This window comes from Drosophila obscura, unplaced genomic scaffold (genome assembly GCF_018151105.1).
Source record: "Drosophila obscura isolate BZ-5 IFL unplaced genomic scaffold, ASM1815110v1 contig_139, whole genome shotgun sequence".
NCBI classification, from domain to species: Eukaryota; Metazoa; Arthropoda; class Insecta; order Diptera; family Drosophilidae; genus Drosophila; species Drosophila obscura.
The window spans coordinates 752,037-764,555 of record NW_024542723.1 but is presented as its reverse complement, the minus strand read 5'-3'; the positions used below and the strand labels follow the sequence as shown (position 1 = coordinate 764,555).

The window sequence follows — 12,519 nt, the reverse complement described above, 5'->3', positions numbered from 1 at the left end:
ATCGAGGAGCCGGATCCTACTCTCATAAGAAGGAAGATGTCTAGAGGGGTCCCAATTAAGGCCACGAAGTGCAAAAAGGATAAACTGTTTTTGAACAGACTCAATCATATCCTTATATTTTTGATAATGCGGAGACCAAACGCAGGAACCGTATTCAAGGATAGGTCGGACAAGGGACACATATAAAAGTTTAGTGGTATAGGGGTCGGTGAACTCCTTAGACCATCTTTTGATAAAGCCCAGGACGCCTCTGGCTTTATTCGAATAGCGGATATGTGTGAGTTATAACACAGATTAGGTACAAAGATTATTCCCAAGTCAGTAATTTTGTAAAGGCGGTTTAAGGAACAGTTATGGATGTTATAGTCAAAGAGGTAAGGCTTGCTGCGATGGAATGTCATGACGTTACATTTGGAAATGTTAAGGGGAAGAGTGTTTATTAAGCACCAGTTGTTGAGGGCGTCAAGATCAGATTGGAGACATAACGGGGACATGGGGTCGCTATAGGAGAAACATAACTTCACATCGTCCGCATACATAAGTACTCGGGAATGAGTTAAGACTTGGGGAAGATCATTGATGAATAAATTAAACAAGAGAGGGCCAAGATGGCTACCTTGAGGCACCCCCGACGATACAGAGACAGGCCTAGAAAGAGAGCCATTAAAACAGACACGCTGAGATCGATTACCAAGATATGCATTAAACCAGAAAAGAAGTTTAGGCGGAAACCCCAGGAGAGATAATTTATGAATAAGCAGATTATGATTCACTGAATCAAATGCTTTACTAAAGTCAGTATAGACTACGTCAGTTTGCGACTGCTTTGCGAAACCCTCATGCACGAAAGTGGAGAATTCCAGGAGGTTAGACGAAATAGACCGACGTTTTACAAATCCATGCTGCGATTCAGAGAATACTGAACAACAAAAGTGTTGGAGCTGGGAAGTAATTATTTTTTCGAAGAGTTTGGGAATGGCGGATAAATTGGAGATCCCACAGTAATTTGAAACAATCGATTAAGAGCCCTTTTTATGAATGGGAATAATATAAGACTCTTTCCAGACAGTGGGAAAATCGCCGAGCTCGGAGATAGGTTAAACAGTTTAAGGAGGGGCACGCAGAGAGAATCTGCACAAAGTTTAAGGACAGCACTAGGAACCATATCGGGACCGGTAGAAAAGACAATTTACATGACTTTAAGTTAATTAAGAGGTCATTATAGTCGATGAATGGGGGTAGATACAGTTAGAACTATTCATGTGGAAAGGATAAGATTGATTGGGACGAAGTATGTCAGAAGAAGTCAGAATAGAGGGATGGTTATTAGAGGGAGCTGAGTAGCAGAGTTGGAAAAATGAAGCGAAAAGATTAGCAACATCACAATCATTATCAGCCTGGCTGCCGTTAAAAGAAAAAGATGACGGAAATTGGGAAGAGTTACGTTTCGAGTTGACAAACCTAAAAAATTGCTTGGGATCACGCTTAAAGCTGAGTCTACATTTGGAGAGGTAGTCATTATAACATGTTTTATTACATAAAAGAAATTTGCTCTTAGCGATTGAATACTTAGTGAAGTCAGATTGCGAACCAGTTCTTTTGAACCTTTTATACAAGCGAGATTTAATATTCTGAAGGTTTGTCAAACGCGGGGTGAACCAAATAGGGCCACTAACATGAGGCGAAGGTGAAATTAAAGGTACATAGGTACTAAAGACATTAAACAAGGAACGATAAAATGCATTTGTAGCCGGCTCAATTTCATGAAAGACTTCGAGAAATGACCAATCAATCTGAGATAGTGCAAGATTCAGGCACTTAAAATCTGCTTTCCTGAAGCAAAAAATAGACGGCGGCTTAACGGGAGTTTTGATGGGGTCCGAGGAGGGCAACTGGACGGAAATTTCAAGTGTGGGATGATAAGGATCTTCTGGGAAAGATAGAGGGGACCTTTTGCAGACCATGGTATTCGATATGTCGGAAGAAACACGAGATCCAGAAGTCTACCCAAGTTATTGGATATAGCATTGACCTGACCCAGCGATGTATCCGACAATGAATCAACAAAATCATGCTGAATAGATGGGAACATCAGGTTAGATTCAACAGAAGGAGACCATGATATATTAGGTAGGTTAAAGTCTCCAAGGACTATAAGACGATCAGAGTCGTTAAGCTGGGACGCAATAGACTGAAGATGGGAAACGTGATGCATATAAGTGGAGAATTCTGAGGACGGCGGAATATAAGAGCAGGAGATAAAAAGCTTAGTAGAGGGCCAGCAAAGCTTAACAACAATAATTTCAATGTTATTAAGCCCTTCGACATGAACGATTTGGGAAGCTATGGTCGAACGAACAGCAATCAGGACTCCGCCGCCACGAGATGGACGATCATACCTATATATGTTAAATTTGTCAATAGAATCTCAAAATCATAATAGAGGAGTTGAGCCAGGTTTCGGAAAAAGCGATTACATCAGTCTCAAAAGATGCACTGTCAGTATATAGCTTATTAAGCTTACTGCCCAAGCCACGAACATTCTGATATGTTATCTTAAGGGAAAGAGGCGAAATTAGTTTTTTGAGGCCGGGGGTAAAGTTGCCGGAGATGGAGTAGGACGGACGGAAGTTAAAGCAGTCGGAGATGGAGTTGGAAGGACACCCACTCGTCGTTCCGGGCTAGAGGGACGATTGGTAAACACATGACAGATAGTATGTTCCGGCCAGAAAGAGGGGTCGAGCACACTACTGACATGTTTGTCAGGAACGAGTATTTTGAAGGAAGATATGTTGCGTTTAACTTTAAAGTTAAATTTAGTGACAACAAGACCTGAGGAATCATCAATGTCAAGCTTAGAAAAGATAAAGTCCCTGACCAGGACATCCGTAGCCGATGCCATCAGTCGAGAAACGAAAATAGATTTTAGTGGGGCGACAGCAGTTAGGATAGAAGGAGGGATGGTAGAACTATTGTGTAGAACCGGCGGACCAGATTCAACCCGAAGGGCAGAATCGGCAGATGACGGGCCATATTCTGGGTTGACGGTGGATGCCGAGGCAGACGGAGCCTCCACATCCATGCTGACGGCAGCGTCAGCGGGTTCCAGTGAAGGCACCGAAGCTCCAGCGCCAGGGTCATCATTAACTTCCTGCCTGACATCGCAGTCAGACACAGGAACTGAAGGAGCGGCAGTTGAGGAGGCGGCTGTTGAGGAGGCGGCTGTTGAGGAGGCAGAAGCGGAAGCCACAGTCGGTGCCCCATTACATCCAAGATCGACAGCTCCAAAGTCTATTAAAGACGGAGAACGAATTGGAGGTGGAGGAGATCCAGGAACTGCAAGGAAAACACCATTATTACCAGTGGGCAGACTATTGTTACCTTTCTTTCTCTTAGGCGACTCAGACAAAATTTTAAGGTTTTTGAAATGAGACTCCATAGAAAGAAACTTATCCTGTAACAGTCGGAATCCAGAGTTGACGGCCGCGAATTCGTTATGAGTTTGTCTCATGAAAACTCGCATGTCGCTTTCAATCTGCCTGCAGTCCCAGCAAGTCCAGTTGAGGCCACAGCGAGACTTAATTAAATCGACCACGCGTCCACCAATTTGGCCGAGGTCAGCGCATACCGTGTGAGCCATGTTGTCACACAGCCAGCAGTAGGTGAAAATTTGCTTTACGGCTACCGAGCGGCACTTTTTGGCACAGCAGGTACTCATTATAAGAGTGTTGACCGAAAGAAAAAGAAAAATAGTTGGTGAAAAGGTAGCAATCAAGTCGGTGTTTAAGGTGAAGCTGTCTCACACGCTTGAACACTCAGATAAACGCACAAACAAAACAAAGATCGCAAAAACAACCGCAAGCGTTCTAGGGCGGCCGAAGCGGAGTTAGCAATCAAAGCTTAAGCACAGAGAAACGAGATAAACACAGAGAGACGAGATAAACACAGAGCTTTAGGCAGGCACAGAGAGGCGACGAACAGAGAGCGTCAGTGCAAGAATGTAAGAAGAAACGGTATGAACGGAGATAGAACAGAGTTAAGAGCGGCTCAGAGAGAGTGCATCGAGCAAACGGCAACAACAACAAAGCTGAGAATACGGATGCACGGAACAAAAGAAAAAGAGCGATTGACTTTAAATATGAAATTAAAACACAAAAATACGCTAACTAAACGAGCACAGGTAGTGGACAGATTGCACGGTCAGTTTACAACACAGGGTACACTAAAAAAACACAAGTAAATTCAATTAAGCGTCGAAAATAAAACTTTGTTGGAGGAGCGAAGTAGAACACGACCATCTGCCACGATTGATATCGATAGTCTTTGCTTTCACTTTCCACTGATTGTGTCGTTAACCAACAGACTGGGTAATCGCTTTGTGCCATTCCCGTTTTCCATAAACGGTGAGTCTGGGTCGTGGACTTGCAAGGCCCATGGATTATGTTCGAAGTCACAATGAAATGCAACTCCGGATCAGTTTCTGGACAGGATATTTTGGCATATATGATCGAATCAATATGATTGTTGAGCTAGCGAGCTTTTTCACTAGCTGTTGAATTTAGATTAAATTAGGAAGTCAAGCGGGTTCAATATACTTTATGTGTGTACAGTTTATTTGTTAAGTAGGCGAAATATGGGGTGTGTAGGTGTAGCGAAATAAAGCGAGATGTGTCGGTTGATCAAATCAAAGCGATGAAAATTGAAGACGCAGGGTCTGTTCAATATGCGAAAGAAGTGAGTGATCGATCAAGATAGTAGAACGTGAGTGCGATAATGATGACGATCAATAAAAGACTGTCAAGAGGGCAGGCGGCCCGTGCCCTAATGCAAGCGAGAGAGAGAACGAAAGAAGCGATAGAAGGTCGGGCTGCTGCTGAGCCAAGCACGAGCGATAGATAGAAAGAGAGAGAATGCTATAGATGCTGCAGCTGCACTAGTAAATGAAGAAGGAGATATAAAGAGGCGAAAGAACGGCCGCTGCCGTGCATAGACATAGGCTAATTAACAATATTTATATGCAGTGGGCAATGCAAATAGCAAATAAACTTGGAATTACGTTAATTTGCTCCACTGCCTATTTTGAGGAATTTCAGGCTGGGAAACCAGACAATGATCATGTCGAATCTTGTCGAACATCCAAAGCAAAATGTGTGCGTGTGGTAAACCAAGCATCTGCCATTTAATCGAGTTTCCTTAATAATGTAATTCATGAGTACTTTGATCCTTTGTTTGAATACTCGTGTAGTGATATCATGTCGATCGCTGGATGCTTTTCCTGTCAGCCACAATTTCGTAATGTCGGGCCATTTCGGAATGCAAGTGAACGTGATGAATAAATCCGGACCGGATTCAACCAATGTTGGCAGCGTTTCGTTTAGTAGCGATAGCGTCACCCCAGTGGATATACTCTTCTGATCGTATCTTCGACTGATTAAAACGAATGAATTTAGCCGCTCCGTTTCGATCTTTACGTACATGTCGACGCAGTACAATTAAAGCAAGCTCTTGCCGAATCATCAATCGAAACGCATAAAAATTCATTGCGCTGACCTTCTTATTCCGTTCTTCTCGTGAAATATGAATTTATCTAACCTAGTTGTAGAATGAAAAAAAAGTTGTATAAAAAGATGTTTAATTTTCATTTCGGTTTAGGAATTTGTTGCCGTTTTGAAAACGGAAAAGTCTTGCGTTTTACGAGTGCGGGAGCGCCTGACTTTTCGTTTTGACAAGTAAATTACATTTTTTTTGTGAAAGTGAAAACCGGAGCCTGCCAGAGTTACTTTTAATTTAAAAGTTTTAAACAAACCTGTCGTTGCATAGACATCCTCTCCACTACAGAACATCAATGGGTATTGAAGTGAATCATATGACCGATTAGTCTCGTATACTCATTGCAATTGTCCGCCGTCGGGATGGCTTTAGAACAATATCGCGTGTTACTACATCTATCCAACAATTACCGCTGCGGCTTCATTGATAGTTTGAGCATCGAATTGTCTTGCATGGCCTCCATTTTGTATTTTGTCTGCTCTGATAATGATTTTGTGGTCGTCAGAATGCATTGTATCCAATGCGGTTTTGAAAAATCTGACCAATACATTATGCTCATTTAGTCGCAGTAAAAACTGCAACAAGTCTCTAACGAAATAAATCTGAAGGAACCTATGATCTTCGTATCAAAGCGCGCGCTCGATTGTGAATTTGCCCTTGAATCCGAATGTTTTAAAATGAGAATTGTTCATGACGCCATTACCTTATAACTCAGATTCGGCTTAGGCTCAAAATGACGCCAGGAAATGTTTTGATTGGATTGTATTTGTCATGTCTGGCGGATGAGTCAAAATTTTAACTTTCCACCAGCGCAGCATATGCCGGGGGTTTCCGATTGAAACTTTAATGCATTGCAATGTTGGCATACGACAGACAATGAACCGATATCAACGCAGCGAAGATCTTGGTAGGCTCTTGCGCAATCGTATTCAAAAGCAGCGCGATTCAAGTCTACTGGTCGAATTTGAGCTGGTTATTGTGTAGCGAGCACGTTCCTCTTGCATTAGATTAATAGAGACATTCCGATTACTTATTTCACGACGTGTACGTCGTCCTAGGTTTGATCGTCTAATAGCAGGCATATTATAATTCAATTAATGAATAATATCTCGAGCTTAGAACCAATCTTCGACTATGACAGTCAATTTTGGCATCAAAAAATGCCATAAAGTATTTAAAATACCATAAACGCTCAAGCTGCTGTCAGCTACCAGAGCCGAATACTTGGTACCGTTTGCAGTTAATTATGTTGGGACGTTTCGCTTGTATGAACTGGCATGTATAGGTTTATATTTATATACAGCCATGCTCCGGTTATAGCATCTTAAAAAAATTGTATATTTGTATAATTGAAAATTTATTTTCGTATATCCTTATATATTCAGAGGTGCCACAGAAATCACTAGTGAATTTGGATACCGCGCAGAGGATTTCCGCCGTGCCACAGAATTCCGAGTGATTTAATTTTTCTTAGCATTGTCACAAACCAAATTCGAACTAAGGCTAGGGCTGACACCTTTCAGGATTCAATTCGAATAGGCTTCATTTTGCAGTTTTATTTATTTTATCATATCAAAACAATTTGTTTTTATTTTTTTCTTTTATGATAAAAAAATATTGATTTTTCAAAGCTGTACTTTTATAATTTCAAAGCAAAAAAACATGGGCCACTCTTGAGATGTCACCATTCGGGGGGGGGGGGGGGGGTCGCGGGGGGGGGGGGGGGCCGGGGGGGGGGGGGAAAGGAAGGTTCCCCGGCCCGCCCCGGTTCGGGGGGGGGGGGGCGCGGGCGGGCCGGGCAGCGGGGGGGGGGGGGGGACACCCATATCGTGCGAGTCAAACAAAACAATGTACTCGGCAACTCTAGCAGTTGTCTGGCCACTCTCCATGCATGGCAGCAATGAGCTGAATCACGATTTCACGTTCAGACGATACGTATGTGGTTTTTGTGATTGTCTTCTCAAACTACTGCTAATTTATTACATTACAACTACCAGTTTTTGGTATTATGATCGCTATGCTTATATTTGTGCTGCAGACCCATGCTGCACTTAGCCGAACAGGGGTTTTTGACATAAATGCAGTGGCAATAATGTGTAGAAATGGTTTGTTAATTCTGTTTTGGCATTTTGAAGCGATGCCACCTGGTAGAACTACAAATGACTACAAATTTACAGCTATTTTTGTTAATGCTTAATTAAAGAAAAACAGAATGCTTTCAATATAATTTATATTAAATATCTTGCTCCGAATTCGGCATAAAAAAGGTGGCATTACTGTATTAACTTCGAAAGTCCGAATCGCCTAGGTGGGCACCTCGGACTGCAGCGTATTGAGTGCGGAATCGTTAAGTGAAAATTCAGTCAGCGGATTGGATAGTGATTTACTATTATGCTTATTTTATTAACTTAACATATATAATGTTAAATTAGTTGGATGAGAGTTAATCACCAATTGAACAACCTTTATGGGAAAGTTTTTTTGGGTGTGTTTTAAGGGTGAATTTAATCAAATCGCTGGATAAGTTGTGAGCGATTTTGATTCCGCTGAAAAATCGGTGTGTGGCACGGCGGAATGGAATTTAGGTGATTTTCCAGCGGAATTGACTTCTGTGGCACCCCTGACTTAATAATTTTATTTCTAATGGCACCCAAATTTTACCTCACCAAAATAAACCTAAGCAACAAAAAATTGCGAATTCCCATTTGACCAATAAAACATCGATATCAATATCGGTCTGGGGTAAAAATGTTGTCTCTTCCTGATTCACGGATATTTTTTTTTTTTGTTTTCGAAGAAGAAAATTTAAAATGCCATTAAAACACTAATGCCCTCAGAACACTGAGCCCACCCCGGGAGAATGGTGGGAATTTTTTAAAGATGTGAAACTCCATCCACCATCCATGAGAAACAGCTGATGCTCACAATTGCGTGCGATGAAAATTTGTTTACTTGTATAATTTAAATGAATATTATTAATATTGCAATGGTTGTGACTGTGATCCCCAGAGTCCCAAACCGAGTTTTTGTGCCTGAGACAATTCTGAAATATCAGATGTTTTGTTGTTGTTTTTTACCTTTTGAAACCTTTGTTACGAAAGATACCATATATATAACATTAATTTTAAAAATTAATATCATATGTTTGTTCTATTTAAATATATATAAAAATTATAATTTATACTAGCGGCATATTTTATCCACTGATTGTGTCGTTAACCAATGGACTGGGAAACGCTTTGTGCCATTCCCGTTTTCCATAAACGGTGAGTATGGGTTGTCGACTCGCAAGGCCCATGGATCATGTTCGATGTCACAATGAAATGCAATTCCGGATCAGTTTCTGGACATGATATTTTGGCATATATGGCATGTCGAATCTTGTCGAACATCCAAAGCAAAATGTGTGCGTGTGGTAAACCACGCATTTGCCATTCAATCGAGTTTCCTTAACAATGTAATTTATGAGTACTTTGATCCTTTGTTTGAATACTCGTGCAGTGATATCATGTCGATCGCTGGATGCTTTTCCTCTCAGCGACAGATTGTAATTTCGGGCCATTTCGGAATGCAAGTGAACTTGATGAATAAATCCGGACGTCCGTAATTCCGCACGTACGTTCAACATAAGTAGTTGGGAAAATGGTCAAACAACCTATGTTGGCGGAGTTTCCTTCAGTAGCGATAGCGTCACCGCAGTGGATTTACTCTTCTCCAACTTCCTCCAATATCCTTTTTACACTGCCGCATCATTGTCGAAGGTGCGGAAAAATGATGCGTGGCTTTTACACCAAAGCCGCATCTTTTTCGATGCATCTGTCAGCTGTTCGGCACACTACTAATGTAAACAAACTCGGTGAGCAGGAAGAAGACAGCAAAAGCATTTTTATTGAAATTTAAAGAAATTATCAATATAATGAGCGATTTATTTTTAAGTATGAAAAACGGTGCATTTGGGAGTTTCACTACTAGCACCCAATTGTTTATGGTGCTTGTTAAAGAGGAGTCCGTGTTGCTCATATTTAAACATTAAATTGAATCTACTGTTTGATAGTTGTTTGATGTCGATTCCCCGATAGCCCGAATAATTTCAGTATTTTGTAAAAATGCCAGACAGAGTACGGCAACACTTGCCAATGATGCGCCGCATGATTAAAGATGCGGCCGCATCATTGTCTTCTTCTATCCACAGGGCCCTTATGGGCATCATTGTCGCATGTTCCATATAACGGAAAAATCTAATGATGCGGCCTGCGGCCCGGTGTAAAAACGCTATTACGGACCATCCCACAAATGGATGGTCGCCAGTGTGAAAAGGCTATAAAGCATAATAATATAAACAAGATTTGCGCGCGAAATCTATATTTTCATAAGAGAAAAATATATTCCTTGTGAGAAATTCCCACAGGATGTTGAAAAAGTTTTCAAGTGCAGAATCATATATGAAAATAGCTGATTCTATTCTTTGCCGCTATGGCAGCCGAGCAGAATATGAAGCCGTTTGTGCATTGCTTGCTTATCTGTCGCCGCGGAAGCCGAGCAGAAGAATTAACCCAACCAGAAGTGCTTACACTGTGCGTTTGCCGACTGCGCTGCCCTATATATTTTTCCTATGCCGACGCTGCCGTCCCCTTTCATATATGATTAATGCATATTTCTATTTCCACAGTTCCATAATCGACTCTCAGCTTTGACGCTAGCTTGGCTCGTTAATTATTATCAGAGCTAAATCAATATTTTATCTGTGACAACTCTAGGATCAATGTGCCTATACGTTTCTATTCTTATGTGTGTGTGTTTTATTTTATGCGGCTTATAAATGGAAACCAAAAAATTTCTATAAAATTTAACTTTTGACCTCTTGGAAAGGTACATTATTAAACGCCGATCCTATTAATTTTAGAAAAATGGAATCCTTTAAACAAAATGACGGTAATCGTGATGAATTAATCATACAACAACAACGGGATATTGAAAAGGAAGTAGGTATATATGTGCCGAATAAAATTTCATTAATCTAACATGATTTAACTACAGATAAGTGATTCCACCCCCTTAGTCGGTGAACTATTACCTTTAACGTGTCTTTGGGCCGAGTATAATGGCGATGACGTTTTTACTGCAAAAATTCAAGATTTAGCTAAAAAGTATAAGTTTATCAGACGCACTCGCCCTGATGGAAACTGCTTCTTTCGAGCTTTTGCTTACTCATATATGGAGTATTTAATTTCAAATACCAGTGCATATAAAGAATTCCAAAAGTTGGCAGAAGATTCTAAAGACAAGCTTGTTGAGTTAGGCTTTCCTAGTTTTACATTGGAAGACTTTCACGAAACGGTAAGTTTACCATATTCAATTTAAGCTAAATAATCCAATAAATTAAATTTTTCTTTTCCCTTTTTCAGTTTATGGAAGTTATCAGACGCGTTAGTCCAGATAACCCAGGGGGTCACAATAAAGTTCAAAATGAGCTGCACAAAATATTCAATGAGCAGGGTTATTCAGATTACGTGGTTGTTTATTTACGTTTAATAACATCTGGAAAACTACAAGAAGAGGCAGAGTTTTATCAAAATTTTATTGAGGGCGATTTCACTATTGAAGAGTTTCGTCATCAAGAAGTTGAACCTATGTTCAAAGAATCTGATCATATCCATATAATTGCACTATGTGCAGCTCTTGGTGCTGGTGTACGGGTGGAATACCTAGACAGAGGAGAAGGTTGTATTGTTAAAGCCCATGATTTTCCTGAAGGAACAGAGCCGACGATTTACCTAATATATAGACCTGGTCACTATGATATTCTGTATCCAAATTAAGTCGAGCCATCTTTGTTTAAATTAAGTCTGTAACATAATGTTAACTTTTTTTATCGTAGGTTTCAAACAAAATAAAAAAAAGACACTAACATCTAATAAAACTAGCAGTTAACCAAATTTTTGGGGTTCTGGCGGTTCCAAATTTGTTTATGTGTTACAAAGGCGTACCCAGGGTCAGAGAAACTTGCTCGTAAAAATCTCGCATTGAAGGTCTTACGCCAGCATTCGAGACTAAAACATAGTTTTTCTAAATAGTTGTTTTAGAAAAACTACGTGAAAGAAATACATCCACAAGAAAATCAGTATTTTAATTAGTAAGTTTTGACAGAATAAATGTTTTTATTTTAATTTTAGAATACTTCTCCCAACTGACTTAATAGATTTTGGGCTTTGAAATTGTTTAAAATGATTTTTGTTTCTACGGCAGAACTTATTTTAAAGATTTTGTAGCTTCAGATTTCCGTCTGAGAAATATTAAGCTTGCAAAATTGCAGTTGCAAAATTGATTATTTTTGTGCGGTATTTTTTCCAAAAAATTTTTCCAATGGAAAAATCCGTTAACAAACAGGAATTAATATATAATTATATTTTTTATACCCGTACTCAAAAAAGAGTTAAGGGGTATATTAGATTTGTGGTAAAAGTGGATGTGTGTAACGCAGAGAAGGAAACGTTTCCGACCCCATAAAGTATGTATATTCTTGATCAGCATCAATAGCCGAGTCGATAGAGCCATGTCTGTCTGTCCGTCTGACCGTCTGTCCGTCTTGTTTGACGCCTGGATCTCAAAGACTACAAGAGCTAGGGCAACCAAATTTGGTTTCCAGACTCATGTGATATCACACTGCTACAAGTGTATTTCAAAATTTCGCCCCGCCCCCTTCCGCCGCCACAAAGAACGAAAACCTGTGGCAGGCACAATTTTAAAGATATGATATCGTAGAGAGTGATCATATCTACCAGACTGCCGAATCTGAATCAGATCGGATCATAATTATAGCCAGAATGAAGAAATTAGTTTTCAGTTACTTCCCCTGCCCCTTCCTGCCAACGACAACGCAACTCATTTTCCTTCTCGCTCGCACACTCTGCCGCGTTCAGTGCGCGAGCAACCCCTAGCGAAGGAGATGTAGAATATAAATGGTACATA

General features: G+C 40.4%; 1 protein-coding gene across 1 annotated transcript; it reads left to right on the top strand.

Annotated features, from left to right (window-relative positions):
• Positions 1–10,311: 10,311 nt before the first annotated feature.
• Positions 10,312–11,470, top strand: LOC111079552 (ubiquitin thioesterase otubain-like). Its single transcript, XM_022374773.2, has 3 exons — positions 10,312–10,532; positions 10,588–10,887; positions 10,956–11,470. Exons 1-3 carry the CDS (start codon positions 10,458–10,460, stop codon positions 11,367–11,369), a joined length of 789 nt encoding a protein of 262 aa, XP_022230465.1. The 5' UTR covers positions 10,312–10,457; the 3' UTR covers positions 11,370–11,470.
• Positions 11,471–12,519: the final 1,049 nt, after the last annotated feature.